Below are 15,493 nucleotides of genomic sequence, written 5' to 3'. Positions count from 1 at the left end.
ATGAACGATACAAAACTCTCAACATGCTCAACGGCTGACACGTGCTCTAGATGAACGTGAAATATATAGCAACCTTGACAGTCCTCCTGTCCACACCTCGTTGTTTATCAACCTTGTTCGAAAACATTTTTCCAGTTGTCATTTGCCGTTTTGTTGTGATTTCGGCATTCTTTAGCGACAGATACGGAAACGGATAACTTTACATAACGAGTAGATTGTTGTTCATTTCACATTTATTCTCTGTCGTATCGGTCAAGTGCTAAACTACACCCTGATTCAAACAAGCGATGGCATCGACAATAGCAAACTTTTACAACAGAACGACAACTGCTGGTAATGAAACCATACAGAATCATTTCACCAAAAATTCTCATACCATTTATTCTGTTGCAGACATGAAGGATTGGCCACGCAATGCCGTTTTGTACCAGCCGTATGAAGAGGAACAGATACTGCTGGCAGAAAATGCTAGCTGTCTAGCGGTTCGAACCTATCTAAAAATGCTGGAGCTTCCTGTGGCGGTGGAGCAACGGGCCAATGCCGAATTTATCTCGCCAGGTGGCCGGCGAACAAAGCTGCCCGTGCTGCGGGTGGAAAACTTCATATACGCCGAGTTTGATCACATCGTCACGTTTGTGGAGCAAAATTTTAACAAATCACTCAGTGTAGACCTCTCATCGGAAGATAAAGATTTGATGCGTTCGCTCATCTGCCTGGCGGAGCATATGCTTACCAATGCCGAGCAGTACATTAGCTGGGTGGATGCGGATGTGCGCGACACGGTGACCAAACAACGCAATGGGTGCGTGTTTCCGTTTCCGCTGAATTATGTGCAGAATTGGCGCAAGGAAAGTGCCGTAAAGAAACAGCTTCGGATGGCGGATTATCTGAACGTGAACTTGGATAAGGTCATTGCGGATGTGGACCACCTGTGTCAGGATTTGAGCAACCGATTGGGCGATAATCTGTATTTCTTCGGTGAAAAGTATGTATGATGGAGAGAGTTATGTTAACATGAATGCCAATTTTTATTCTCTTTCCTCTCTTGCAGGCCTACGGAATTGGATGCGCTCGTGTTTGGTCACCTGTACAGTATTTTTACCATGAAGCTGCCTAACAACGTGCTTGCCCAAACAATCAACAAGCACAGTAATTTGAAAACATTTTGCTCGCACATCGACTTGAATTACTTTACGGCGATAGAAAAGGGCAAAATGATGAAATAATCTCGGGGGTGTTATCCTGTTTGAAAATATATATATATATGTGAGATGTATTCAGAATGTACCGCGTAGACACTCAATTTGAACTTTTTTAATTAAATTCGTAACGTCTTCTACATATCTGTTTCGGTTAGTTCCCGCTGCCGCTTTAGTAATTCTGTAACTTCAACCGCGGCACAATGTTCATGCTGGTCAGCTCCTGGAACAGTAGCTTGCACGCATACGGCATTGATATTTTCGACACACTCGCCGATGAGCGACAGTTGTGGCACCAGGAAGAGTAGGCCAACCTTCCGCAAACGTTACACACATCCACATCGAAGGCATCGGATGAAATCATTAACCGTTCCATGATCAGCATGCTGGCACCGTACGATATCAAACAGTCGCGTTCCATCTCGCCCAACCGCAGCCCACCCTCACGGCTACGGCCTTGGGTCGGTTGGCGCGTCAAAACTGCACGCGGACCACGGGCACGTGCATGCATCTTGTCCTGCACCATGTGCTTCAACTTCTGGTAGTACACCGGTCCCGAGTAGATGTACATCTCGAGCGGTTCACCCGTAATGCCCGAATAGAAAACATCCTTACCGAGATAGTTAAACCCATGCTTAAACAGTTCATCCTGCAGATCCTGACATTTCGATCCACCAAATGCGGTTCCGTAGTGAAACTTTCCCTCCAGCACGCCCGCCTTACTGCCCAGCAGCTCGAGCGTTTTACCCACCGTCATACGGGAGGGAAATCCATGCGGGTTCATCACCATATCCGGCGACATGCCGTAATCGTTAAACGGAAGATCCTCCTGGTCCACGATCAACCCCGTCACACCCTTCTGTCCGTGGCGCGAGCTAAACTTGTCACCAATTTCTGGACGTCGCGTTTGACGCAACAGGATCTTCACCAGGAACTCTTCCTCGTTGTTGGTGGACACGAGAACGCGTTCAGCGTAACTTGGCTCGGTGCCTTTGTATGTGATAGGTACGGCACTGTACGCGATCGGCTGTTGGCCCGATTCTTTCTGTTCGATGGGATTGTTCGATTTTACAGCAGGCATCTCCTTGTTCACCATCGTCTGTTTACAGGTAAGTCGTTCGCCAGGCGACACGATCCCATCCGTATCGAGACATTCGTGCTTGCTGATAATTTTACCCGTCAGTGCATCCTTCATCGGGCCCATGATACGATCGAACGTCTGGTTGCTGTAGCGCTTGATGGTGCACTTGCTGTTCTTGTACACGAGACACCGACCGTACCCACGATCGATTGCTGCTTTGTTGAGAATCAGCGCATCTTCGATATCATACCCGGAGTAGCTCATAACGGCCACCGTTGCGTTTTGTCCTGCCGGCAGCTTGTCGAAGTTGGTCAGCTCGATCGTGCGCGACCGTACCATCGGACTCTGCGGATACACAATGTTGTACATGAGTGTGTCGATACGGTTTTTCTGATTGTACCCGATAATGCCCATCGCCTGCTTTCCCATAGCACACTGATAGGTGTTACGTGGGCTCTGGTTATGGTGCGGGTACGGTACCAACCCAGCACAAACACCCAACAACGTAAATGGTTCGATCTCAAGATGCGTCGTCTTTTCCGGATCGATATCACGTTCTTGGTAAGCGATGAAGGAATCATTTTCTTCGTTCACATCCAGATACTCGATCAGTCCGTCGTGCAGGAAGTCATCGAATTTCCGCAAACCCAGCTTCATCTGCTCGATGTGGTCTTGTTGCACGAGTGGTCGTCCGCCTTGCACGATAATGTACGGACGGCAAAGTCTACCTCCATCAGTGTGTATGTAAACACAGCGCTGCGTAAAGGAAGTGTGTATCGATACGAACGCTCCAATTAAACCGCGTCGTCGCATCATCCGGAACACCTCCACCAGTCGACGGTAAGCGATCGTTACGCCCAGAATGTTTCCGTTAATGAACACCATGAACACCTTCGGATTGTTGATCGTTTCTCCACCGAGCAGACGGATATCCTCGACACCGGCATTGTACGCTAGCCGGATTACCGGTTCCTCATCCACCTCGGTGGTAATGTGCGTCATAAGAGCTAAATTTTTCACCAACCCACAAGCCTCCCCCTCCGGTGTGTCGGACGGGCAAAGCATACCCCACTGGCTGGGTTGTAGTGAACGCGGGCCGGACACCTTACGAGTTTTTTCAAACTGCGAATTAACGCGTGTCATCATTCCGAGGGCGGAAATGTAACTTAACCTCGACAGGACCTGCGTTACACCTGCTCTTTCCATCTTGAATCTTTTGATCGTCCAATTACCGGTAGAAATGGCCGTCTCCAATCCGGACGTAATGAGTGCCTCCCGCATGTGCTTCCCCACGTCAAACTGGGCGGCCTTAATCTTCGGAATGTTCTTGTCGGCTATCATCTTTAGCTCCCAATTGAAGCGCTTGAACAGATCCTCAAACATTAAAGACAGTAGCGATCCGGCCAGCTCTAGTCTCTTGTTGCCGTAATAATCGCGATCATCAACGGAGTTTCGATCTAGTTCGGCGGCCATTACACGACGGATCATAAGCGCCACATATATCGCCTTCACCTGAAAGTTAAAGCTCGGCACGGGAACATGCGCGAGAATCGTCGAGGCCAGCAAATCGCGCGCTTCATCGGCCGTGGTTTTGTATTTCGTTGCCGCAGTAGTGAACCGTTTCGCGATCAACTTCGAGCCCATGTATTCAAGGGCACGCTGCTGGGTAAAAACTTTATGATGAGCTGCTTCCAGTAAGGACGGTGCGAACCGTTTCTGGGTTTCCGGATCGATACCGACCAGTTGCATTATTTCTTGATCCGACGCAATACCCATCGCTTTCAGGATGATAGCAACGGGAATCTCCTCCGTCATGGAGTTGTGCTTAAGATAGTATCGTCCATGCTTGGTGATCAGGATCGTGCGAGACTTTTTCTCATGCGTGGAGCTCGTCACTTGGCACTGGATAACACCGTTGTAGTCCTCCGTGATCATTTTGTTCCAGCTTAGTTGCTCCTGGATGAGAATCACCTTTTCCGTGCCGCGGATAATGAAGTAACCGCCCGGATCCATTGGACATTCGTTCACTTTTGATAATTCATAGTCCGATTTGCCAGTCAGTACACAGTTTGACGAGCGGAGCATTATCGGCATTCGACCGATGAGCAACCCATTCCGAACGACACGTTGCGTGCCTCTGGTGTACTCGATATCGACCGTAATCGGTGCCGAGTACGTCATATCCCGCAAGCGACATTCGTGCGGAGTGGTTGATTTCGTGTTATTGAATCCTTCCTCCACGTCCGGCTTACCCACGTGTACGTTCAGATACTTCAGGTAAAAGCACGGATCGGCATCGCTTTTTACTTCCTCGTTCGCTTGCACAATCTTTTTGATGTCCACATTGATGAAGTAATTAAACGAGTCAATGTGCTGCTTTACCAATCCTTTTACCTGTAGGAAAGCCGGCACTAGTTTCCATTTTTCCTGCAATGCAAATTAAATTGATTATAATGCCGGTCTTCCTTCTTTTAGGGCTAGTGTATTGATATCCATACGCACCTCTAGAGCACGTTGCACTTTTTTGTAGTTTTTGCCCTCTTCTTTCCAGTGTTTTTCATCGGCATGCATAGTGCATTCGAAGAAGAAAACTATCCTTTATTGTTAATGAGTAAGTAGGTAACTGAACTATTCACTATTTTTTTTAGAAGTTAATTAAAAATCACCAGGTAATTGTACACTGCACAGTAACGTGTTCGCTGGTAAACACTGTTTTGACGTTTCGAGCCGGTGTGGCAGGGTTGTCCGACGAGCATGGTGTTCATGTGTAGCGAAATATATGTTTATATAGGTTTCTAATTGTTATCAAATGAAACCAATATTTAAACCATCATATGGTTGCCGTGAAAATAACCATAAATTATGAATGTATTCTATATATAGGTTCCCTAGGTTATAGGTTTTAGTATATATAGGTTTTGACATCTCTGATGTAAACAAAATGTGATCGAAATGGGAAAGCATTCATCTTAGCACACCTTACTGAATACATATCTTGTGCAATTTCTACAGAAAATGGAATGGATTCCCCAGATTTGCTCCTATTTTCCATTGGAATAACTAGTAATTGCGATGGAAAATTAATGTCATACATTTTTCTATCTGTGAACTATACATTCTTTCAAATATCCTTTGCGCCGGTTGTCAACATACGTTAAACCAACGGAACGCAAGTTATGATTATTTTGTGTTCTCCTTTTTGTTATGCTCGTTCGCAACAATATGCCAACAATATGTATCTGCCACCCCACTGCTAAGGAGGGGGATGAAAAAACCAGTTCGTGTGGTACGATCATATCCACTCGTCGTCTGGTTTAGTCATACTTTCACATTCATTCGGTTCGGTTAGCTTTTGTACAAACTGCGAAGATTGTATTATTTGCTCTACAGAAGTGTTTGACGAAGTGATCTGTTGCTGTAAACTGTATGTTTACCATTCTCGAAGTAAAATAATATGGAAATCAGTGCAGTTGAGGAACAAAACAACCTTCATCTTACCTCCTCTAGAATGTTAGCAGCAGTGTAATTGTAATGCAGAATGGTATTTGGATCGATCGCAACCCCCCATTTTGAAGACCCGATCAAATGCCGTAACCAGCTGATCAAGTGACTTACTGACACTGTTCGGAAATAGTGCCAAACAATGTTTCTCCGCGCCACGATTACAATTCGGTGCCAAGTCGTGTTAGGAATACGTGCTAATCAAGTGTTATCAACAAACGAAAAAGCAGTTCCCATCAAACACCACTACTTTGACCTGTGCGCGTTGAATTTTTCGTGACATTTATTTTGCCATAGCCTTCATTATGCTTGCTTCGCTTCCACACACAAACCTAGCGAACGTTGCAAAGGATCGTAATAGCGCGGCTGGTCGATTGTGCATAAAACAAACCAACGGCAGTAATGTAAATCATACCCCGTAATCGTAATCGTAAAATGAACCCATCATCTTTTAGGTGAAACTGATTCGTCCGTAAAACACAGAAGAAGACGGGGAAAACACTCGATGTGCGCTTCTTTTTTTGTCCACGTGCAAAACGTAGTCGTGCGTGATCTCCTCATTTTTGCGTCCGTGATCTGTGATGTGAAAAATTTACACCACCACCAGCCATTCATTAGTGTGTCCTAGCGCGCACCGTCACCGGTTGAAAGAAGAAAAAGCGTTCCAATTAAATGATCAGCACGTGTATGTGTATGTGCGAGTATGTGTGATCACTCGATTGTATTAATGAAACACACCAGCAGGGAATGGGAATGATTATAGCTCACCGCTGAGTGAATTGTCCGAGTGTTTGATAGGAAAGTGAAACAGTTTGATACGAAAGATTTGCGCGTGCGAACGAACGAAAAGTGACGAACCCCCTTTCGCCATACGAGGGAGAGAGAGAGAGAGATCGCGCTGATGATAGATCGATGCAATTCGTCTCCGATGTGTGGTGAAGTGGATCGATGTTCAAGGGACCATCGGACCCTTGCGGCCATTGACTGAGGATTCTCCTGGTAAACTGGATAGGCACGGTGGCCGGCCTTTGTGGGAGCCATAATTGAGTTGCACTTGAAGACAGCTTGAAGTATAGAAAGCTATCAAATCGAGCGATCGAGCAAAATTAATTGTGTTTGTTGAAATTTCTTTTATGTAAATATAGTCTTCATTAGACTATGCCTTAAACTAATACATCTTATCTTGACAATTTTGATATACTTCAACAAGCCTTTTAAGGTCAGTTTTGTTGCTAACAAAGCTGGTATTGAGAAATTCTCTCGAGCCGATCATCACCGGTAAAAAGTGGTTGATGAACCATTATTTGTGGCTTATTATCTATGGGCTATATCGTAAGAAATCAATTATCTCCCGTGGAGACAAACTCCAACCCAGGGAATGAATGGCAGTTAGTGCAAGTTACCTTCAATACATGAAAAAAAAACCATTATTTTGTTTTACCAGTGACGGTCATTGTTGATTATTTCCATCTCACATATTCGTTACGCGGTGGTTTCTTACCGTTCGGCATCTGATCGACACAGAAACTCGAATGAAAAAGAATCACAAACGGGCAACGATCGGAGGTGTTTAAACCAAGCAAAGCAAAAAAAAACCCCGCACTGCAACCTGAGCACCCTAGCAAAAGAGCTGCCATTTTAAGCGTACTCAAACAGCGTGTGGAGCATTAGCGTCTCTAGTTGGCGAATAGCACATTTACTTTCCGTTTCATTCAATGTACCGGTTTTAGCATCGTGCAGTGTGATCGGTACCCGGTAAGCCGGAAAACAGAGACGTCGAACCTCACACCGGTGGCAACATCATGCGCGTCAAGGTCAGCGAATAATGTCCACTCCACCCAGGTTCCATGTCCCGGAGGTGGTCGCTTTTTTTGCGCACCAACAGTGTGGGATAGTTTGTGAATGGTGAGCTAGATTGATTTGCGACAGTGTGACCGAAACCGTTTAAGCGAAAGCCTAAATCGCCCCAGCAAAGGAGCAACACCTTAAATCTATGTCTCAGTGTATAGAACGCAGCTGGAAAGACATAACACACGGCCACACAGAACAATGAAGCAAAAACGTGGCAGTCGGCTTTTGAATGGGTTGGGTCTAATTGTAGCACTGTGGGCAGGGTGGCTATCCGTGTGTCCTCCGTATGCCCACGCGGAATACATACCGCCCGGACCGAAATATAAATGCCCGGAAAAGTAAGTAAATGCCAAGACATGTACTTAGTTTAGTTATTTATTTAAATAGATAGAGATTATAAATTTAAATAGTTCGTTGGGAAAAAATATCAATTACAACGAAGAATTCTAGTCTGCGTTTTATAGGGAAACTATAAGTAACAAAGTAAGACTTCTTTGCAAGAGTTGTTAATAAATTAGAGCATCTTCTCTTAAATTATCTCAAAACTTCATGCTAATATATTTGCTAATACATAAAAAAAGCTAATCATCATAAAAAAAGTTGTTGCAAACAAGGAACAAAGCGCCTCTTATTAGCGTCCTCTGTTGGGAAGTAGCGTTACTAACATAGCTAATATAGACGTTTTGTGATAAGGATTACAAATCTCGCCTTGACTCTGGCAATTAATACACAAATATTGTTCATTTTTACAGAACTAAACTCATCTACCCTTGCGTCTGCACCCACGGTACCGACGATGGGCTATACATCCAATGTGAAAACTCCAACCTGGCCAGCCTCTCCGTGGCATTCATCAACCTGGCCAGCACGAACGTACCGATCGTTCAGCTTCGCTTGAAGCGATGCAAAATCAGTAAGTAGTTTGTGTTGTTTGCACAATCGACGGCCCCACAAATTCACCCAAATTCCACAATCCAGGCCAAACAGCAGCGAAACGTGACATGCAACGCACTGCTGTCAGGCTGCAGCGGAAAGCAACGCACGATAAAGGAAGCGAGAAAGAGTGCATATTTGCAACTAATGCAATTCACCATTCCAGCAGCAGCACAGCACAATTACTTCACAGCCATCCGATCCATATGAGATCAAACTTGTTGGCAGGCACATTGTGTCTCGTGTTATCGCTTGATACGGTTTTCGTTTCGGGCGTTTTGTTTCCCCGTAACGCAATGCAGCATTGTTTTCACCTTTGCGGTGATGTATTTGTGGATAAAATTATCTCGTTAGGCAGCCGCTTTACTATTCGTACACACCCTTCGTACAGTAGAAGTTGGCAAGCAGATTTGGTACAGCAGTTGAAGGTACGACAGAAGTAATGCGTCTGACAGGCTGCTGTTCATAAATCGTCTCAGGTTGGCTGCACAGCGCTTGGAGTTTTTGAAGCTTTTGAGTTGCAAATTGCTTTCATCTGCCCAGTGGCCCTGGACTAAAAGCATGGTTATGGTGTTTTAACTGTCATTTCACTGTTGGTTATTTTACTCTACATTAGCGAAAAAAGAGGAATGGTAAACAAATGTATCGCCAGATAAAGGTACGCATTCCATTTCGCTTTTCCCACTAACTAAGCCCATAACAAGATTATCTGCTGCTGAAGCCCCCAACCAAAGTCATCCCACATCCATTATTTGTTCCCGTTTTATAGATTTACCCACGTTGTCCGCCGTGCTAATGCTTGCTCACTTGAATCGAGCACGAGTATTTCGGTGTGTGTGTGTGAGGTTTGGGATCGAGAAAGCATTCGCCCGAATGGGTACCGGCTGTAATTGTTTTAATACATTTCTCTAAATCTTTACTACACCTCGTTTACGTTTTAGCCGCTTCCCATGCTCACAACATAGTGGCATGAAAGCTATGGCCATGCAGTAGAAACAAATGCAAAAGCAAAACAAAAACAGTACCGCAAGAAAGTTTCCCGGACAGTTCAACGGAAATGAGAAAATGTGGAGCAACGTACACTTGTACGATTGTACTTTCTTAACAAGGTTAGACAAGCCCTTTTTAGCGAATTCGTTCACAAGCAGCGAATGAAAGTTTTATACATCACATAATGTTATTTTACAAATGACGAAATCGATATGTAAAGCTATACTCAAGTACTTCAATTAATCAATTATTAATTCAAATCAATATAGCAACAAATATCGATACGCAAGTCTAATAAGTAAAAGCATCGCCATCGCCAACGGTGTTAAATGTTAGAGTAACTCTATGAAAGGCATGTGACAAGGGCAATTTCCCGTGATATTTATTTAATTTTTCCTCCCACTCTCAAATAGCCTTTAATACTTTAGGTCCTTTTTCTATTGAAAACTCCCCATAAATAATCTATTTTTCCAAACTTTTGAGAGTACATTTCCCCATTATTAAATTAAAAGAACATATCTCTTCATAACATAGCAGACAGCAGTTGCAATCAACAGATAGGAAATATTGAATTAAAAATCACCTTATCACCACGGTATCAAACAATCTGTCAGAAAATTAGAAAGCTGTTTGCAGGCTGCCCCAACCGGATGGTAACAACTACATAAAAAAGGCCACCTGCCTGTCACTAATGTATGCATACTTCCATCAGAAGAATTAAGAATGCAAATGCAACAGCCGCCGATCGGGCACATCCTCTCTCACAAGTGAAACAAAACATTTGTTTGCGCTTTTCATCCATAACGCGCCGCTAAATGTGGGTTTAATTTCATTGGATTTAAAAGTGAAATGAACGGCTCAAAATTTCACCCCGCACTGCCAAGCGAGTTACCAAACATTCCGTGTCACCGATTCGTACGCTTCCGTGCAACAAACGGAACCATGCCGATAGCGTGGACCAAACGCGGACAACATGGTTTGATGGAGTTTAAGCTCAGTCAAAGCTGCGTGTAACGGCGTTTGTAGGGCTGCAACACTTCAAATGCTCACCGCTAGCCCTTCGAGTGTGACAGACCACAAAAACCCTAGGGCCAGCTTCTTTCCATTGACATGGTCGATTGACCAACAGCCGGTGCTGGGGTTTCCGGTGGAGAGTGAAAAATAAGTCATGTTTATGTCAACGGACACGGATCGTAAAACCGTAGTGACAACTTACTCTAAACGCTTTCATAAAACCAAAGGGCTGACAGTGCATTTAATAGCGGTAAAATATGACGCAGTGTGTCCTCTGCTTGCGTTTGTTTTGAAAATGTGTTGAATTTTATTTTTAATTTGAGGATCTTCCTTTTATGGCGCTTGAAGTGCAATCGCGGGTAACGTGTTTTTGTGTTTACGTAGGATAATTTGCCGAACCAGTTCATTGCTATTTCATATCCGTGAACGATCGCATAGCGACTCGTGACTAAACCGTATCTAGTTCAATTTTCGATATTAAGTCGCCCACATTATTACTATCAAGATAACCATAATAGTAATAAATTTAAACAATAATTCATTTCCTGTTTTACTTTCTCCCCAGAGAATCTGTTCGGAACGCTACTCCACAAGCTGTCGGTGAAACATCTGCACATGACCGATACACCACTCGCCAGTATTGCCGATCATGCTTTTTACGGCATCAACGATACATTGCAGGAGCTTCATCTGGTGCGCACCGAGTTGACACAGTTCCCAACGGCCGCACTCAAAATCCTGGGCCTTCTCAAAGTTCTCAACATCGATGGACATCGAATTGAGGCGTTACCGAAAGGGTCGTTTGCTGGGGCACAGTTCGAATTCACCCTCGAGAAGCTCCACCTTACCAACGGTCCAATGGGCGAGCTGGCAGCAGACATATTTGGTGTAAGTGTTTTACAGTACAACGATTAGGTTGGACAAAATATTTCAACAACAACATCATTTGCAGAGCTTAAAGAAAGTAAAAACGCTCGATCTTCATGGGAATCAGCTGACGGCGTTGAAGAAGGGACAATTTAAAGGAATGCGAGAGGTGGAGATACTCGATCTGAGCTTCAACAATCTCACCAAACTAGACGCTACCCATGTTTCCGATCTTACCAAGATGACTTGGTGCAATGTCTCTAACAACGCACTGACAGAAATAACAAGGTACCGAAAGGAGGACTCTTCCTTCTTCCAAAACGAGTTCTTATAATCGACAAACCCTTAAACATCTTTGTAGAGGCACATTTGCACGTAACACGGTACTGCGCGTGGTAAATATGGCCGCCAATGCGATACGGAAAATTGATGCAAACACATTCCGTGGGATGCGGTTCCTGCGACGACTCTACCTGAGTGACAACATGATAAGCGATGTTGGGCGCGGAACGTTCGGATCGGTCACACGTATCGGGACAATCGATTTGGCCCGCAATCGCATTAAGAAAGTTGACTATCAAATGTTCTTCCAGCTTAACTATGTTGAGGTATATCGCTTGAGCAAGAGACATTATCTGATACATTGTCTAATATATTCCATTCCTCTTTCTCTCTCACTCCCTCTTTTTTAGTTGATCGATCTGGCGGAAAATGAGATTACGGAAATTCAAAAGGATGCCTTCAAAGATCTCTACCTAACGCACATCAACATTTCACACAATCGCCTCGAAACGATCGAATCCAAATCGTTCATCAACTGTGCCAACATGACAGTGCTCGATCTGTCCCACAATCTAATCCGCGCGATCCCGCGTACCGCGTTCGATGAAACAACGTACGCGACGGAATGGATCGTGACGCACAATTTGCTTACAAACATGTCCCAGCTCCCACTGTCCAACATGACCGGGTTGAAGATCCTGAACGTATCGTACAACAACCTCGTCGAGGTACCGAAGAATACCTTCCCGAAGCTGTACGAGCTGCATACGATCGACCTGTCGCACAACAACGTCTCGCACATTTACAATGCCGTCTTTCAGAACCTTCTCTCACTGCGCAATCTCAACCTGAGCCACAATGCGCTGGAAAAGATAGGCCCATCCACGTTCGGCACACTGCCGACGTTGCTCGACCTGGATCTGAGCTACAACCGCCTGCGTGACATTACCCGTGGTGCTCTGGCCAAAACGACGGGATTGAAATTCCTGCACATGCAGTACAACAAGCTCGAGAAGGTGTTTCAGATACCGATATCATTGAACGAGCTGAATCTATCACACAACGAGATCGCCGAAATACCGGAGAAAACATGGCCCACTATGAATTCGCTTCTTGGGCTCGACCTTAACCACAATCGGTTGGCGAACAACCTCGTACGGGGCAGTTTTGCGGGTTTGCTGACATTGCAGCGTCTACATCTGGAGTCGAATGGTATCTCCACCATACCGAAGGATAGCTTCTCCGACCTTGGCACCATGCAGTATCTCTATCTTGCGCACAACAACATTACCGAACTGCCGAAAGGTGCGTTCGGAAGTTTGCCCATTCTGTTCGAATTGCAGCTCACCGACAATGGGCTGGAGAGTGTGGCCGAGCGTGCCTTCGATGGACTGCTGCAGCTACTGACGCTTAATATGTCTAACAATGTGCTCCGCTCGGTTCCAAACGGAGCATTCTTGGGGTTGGTTTCGTTGCGACGACTCGATATGTCTCACAACTTGCTCAGTTCCTTGGACAACAAGACACACGGTTTGTTGGACGATTGTCTCAGTCTGGATGAGGTGAGTTAGACAAGTGGGAACACACGTAATAAGCGGGTCACCAACGTTTACATATGTCCCATTTCAGATCAATATTAGCCACAACCGCATTAGCTTGGTGACACGAAAGACATTCCCGTCGGATCCATACATTCCGTACCGGTTACGATCGGTCGACCTAAGCTACAATACCATGTCAATCGTAACGGGTGACATGAAGGTTGGCACCGGAACAGTACACCATTTGAATCTGTCCCACAACAACATTAAGGATATCCGTCCGAATGTTCTCGGCAATCTGACCTCCCTGCGGGTGCTGGATCTGTCCCACAACGAACTGTCAAAGCTGGAGAACGAAGTCTTTAGAATGCCAGTAAACTTTACCACACTGTATCTTCACCACAACAAGCTGTTTAATGCGTCCTACGAGGCGTTACTGCAGCTGCGTAACCTAACCTTGCTGGATCTGCGTTCGAACGAGCTGACGCGCTTTGAACCGGAGCTGGTGCGCAAGATGAAAGTGTCCAATCTGACTGTGGCGCTCGGTGCAAATCCTCTACGGTGTGATTGTTACATGCGACCAATCTTCCATCACCTCCGGTTACTGCCATCGATCGATGATCTTTACCGGGAGCTAGAGTGTGCCGCCCCGAACTCGCTGGCCGGTGAACGTCTGTACAACGTGACGGACGAATTGTTGGCGTGTGTTCCGGCTGTTGAAGATGATGCGTTCCGACCGCTGCCGGATCTACGGTTCCGTGAGATTGCATAGTAAGTGTCACGGTGACGATTCTTCTGCGAAGAATACGCAAAACCGCCTTAATAATCTCGATTGGGCTATCCTTTTACAGCTTCCGCGGGCAGTTGGTGGTCAACTGGTACGTCGCTGCATCGTCTGATGTAGCCGATTTCTATGTCTACATACGTGACCGAGCGAATCACATCATTGTCGAGCGGACGGTAGCGTACAGTAGCCGGTCATTAGCGATCGATGGTAATGACATCCGGCCACAGAGTGATCCCCAGCTGGAACTGTGCGTGTTGGCGAAATCTAGTGACGGTGCGATCAATTTCCTTGATAGCCAATGTATACCACTGCCGGCCGATCTGGATGCAGTGAAGCGACAGTACAACGCACAGTACAACTACAAGTACCCGCTCAATCTGGCCAAGGCCAGCGCTCGATCGCGGGCGAGCAGTGATATACGCGCGGACATATGCACAATCATTCCATCGCTCTTGCTCTGGCTGTTTGCTGTCGGATATTGGATGCGCTAACGATGATCGCATCAAAATGGTGTATTTATTGTGCTCTATAGCTGGCTAAGTCCCATTTGTGAAATGATATGTATAGAAACGAGCCTGTATGTGTTGTAGACCGGGTTGATGATAGTATTAATATAGTAGATTGAGATTATACCACACACACTGCAGAGTATACATGTTTGATATCTCATCTTTTGAACCTTTGCCGATCAGCTTGAGAAGTTCACTTTCACTTTCACAGCAAGGTGACACAACATCTGACATCGATTAGGAGTGTTAATACATACCGCCGGGTGGAGAATGTTTTTAGATTGAACATTGTAGATTGGAATGGTAAGCAACGCTCAACGCCCAGCTGACGTCAGTGATGGATCTTCGCTTTGTTTGACAGTCACGCCATTGGACACAGCTAACCACGGCACTTCCCTTTCGTTTTCACATTAGCGTCGCAGGTTTTACGCGGGTCAGTTCATATGTTTCCCCACCTATGCGACCATTCGTCATGGGTATGCGACTTGACATTCGTGCAAAATAAGTGCGAAAATACAAATCACAATCGAGTCAACCATCCTAAACTTGGATTCATGGCTACGTCAAGTTTTCCATTCCGCTCGGTGGCACTAATTAATGATGATAGCTTCACAACAAGTGGCAATTAAATGTTAACGACAGGACGATGGCCTTCGCTGCGCCATGCCGGTTGTCTGGTTGAGTTAGTTGAATGATAATTTGTTTCTTTACGATGATACCCGTTTAACGTATCCGAATGAGATCGGCTATAGAAAGTGATGATTTATGGCCGTTACCAAAAAGCGTGCGTGTTTGGTAAAATTGAGGTTGCCTTGATGGAAAAAATGGCTTAATTGGATAATTTTCTTTGCGAATTGCTACATCTTTTTTAGAAAATATGATCTACATAAAAAACTTAGAAAGAGATTCAACTGGAACTCTTTAAATTGTTCCATTTG

At 45.2% G+C, this 15,493-nt stretch overlaps 3 protein-coding genes across 3 annotated transcripts; 2 read left to right on the top strand and 1 right to left on the bottom strand.

Annotated features, from left to right (window-relative positions):
• The first annotated feature begins 190 nt into the window (after nt 1-190).
• On the top strand, nt 191-1,377 carry LOC128305284 (metaxin-2). The gene is made up of 3 exons (XM_053042659.1): nt 191-333; nt 394-985; nt 1,052-1,377. Exons 1-3 carry the CDS (start codon nt 288-290, stop codon nt 1,224-1,226), a joined length of 813 nt encoding a protein of 270 aa, XP_052898619.1. The 5' UTR covers nt 191-287; the 3' UTR covers nt 1,227-1,377.
• On the bottom strand, nt 1,190-4,921 carry LOC128305259 (DNA-directed RNA polymerase III subunit RPC2). Its single transcript, XM_053042626.1, has 2 exons — nt 4,783-4,921; nt 1,190-4,707 (listed from the first exon to the last, which is right to left on the bottom strand). Exons 1-2 carry the CDS (start codon nt 4,849-4,851, stop codon nt 1,372-1,374), a joined length of 3,405 nt encoding a protein of 1,134 aa, XP_052898586.1. The 5' UTR covers nt 4,852-4,921; the 3' UTR covers nt 1,190-1,371.
• A 2,909-nt stretch (nt 4,922-7,830) lies between these two features.
• LOC128305261 (toll-like receptor 7) lies at nt 7,831-14,614 on the top strand. The gene is made up of 8 exons (XM_053042629.1): nt 7,831-7,970; nt 8,385-8,545; nt 11,135-11,457; nt 11,522-11,724; nt 11,798-12,044; nt 12,129-13,280; nt 13,348-14,030; nt 14,111-14,614. The coding sequence occupies exons 1-8, from the start codon at nt 7,831-7,833 to the stop codon at nt 14,535-14,537; spliced, it is 3,336 nt and encodes a 1,111-aa protein (XP_052898589.1). The 3' UTR covers nt 14,538-14,614.
• Nucleotides 14,615-15,493: the final 879 nt, after the last annotated feature.

Source organism: Anopheles moucheti, chromosome 3, assembly GCF_943734755.1.
Source record: "Anopheles moucheti chromosome 3, idAnoMoucSN_F20_07, whole genome shotgun sequence".
Taxonomy (NCBI): domain Eukaryota; kingdom Metazoa; phylum Arthropoda; class Insecta; order Diptera; family Culicidae; genus Anopheles; species Anopheles moucheti.
This window is presented reverse-complemented; position numbering and strand designations above follow the sequence as displayed.

Excerpts from the sequence above, each read along its gene's own strand:
- LOC128305284 (XM_053042659.1), top strand. The coding sequence starts at position 288 with ATGGCATCGACAATAGCAAACTTTTACAACAGAACGACAACTGCTG. Across the intron at positions 334-393 it reads CAACAGAACGACAACTGCTG|ACATGAAGGATTGGCCACGC; the intron begins GTAATGAAACCA and ends ATTCTGTTGCAG. Across the intron at positions 986-1,051 it reads CTGTATTTCTTCGGTGAAAA|GCCTACGGAATTGGATGCGC; the intron begins GTATGTATGATG and ends CCTCTCTTGCAG.
- LOC128305259 (XM_053042626.1), bottom strand. The coding sequence starts at position 4,851 with ATGCATGCCGATGAAAAACACTGGAAAGAAGAGGGCAAAAACTACAAA. Across the intron at positions 4,708-4,782 it reads AAGTGCAACGTGCTCTAGAG|GAAAAATGGAAACTAGTGCC; the intron begins GTGCGTATGGAT and ends TTTGCATTGCAG.
- LOC128305261 (XM_053042629.1), top strand. The coding sequence starts at position 7,831 with ATGAAGCAAAAACGTGGCAGTCGGCTTTTGAATGGGTTGGGTCTAATT. Across the intron at positions 12,045-12,128 it reads TCCAGCTTAACTATGTTGAG|TTGATCGATCTGGCGGAAAA; the intron begins GTATATCGCTTG and ends CCTCTTTTTTAG. Across the intron at positions 14,031-14,110 it reads CGGTTCCGTGAGATTGCATA|CTTCCGCGGGCAGTTGGTGG; the intron begins GTAAGTGTCACG and ends ATCCTTTTACAG.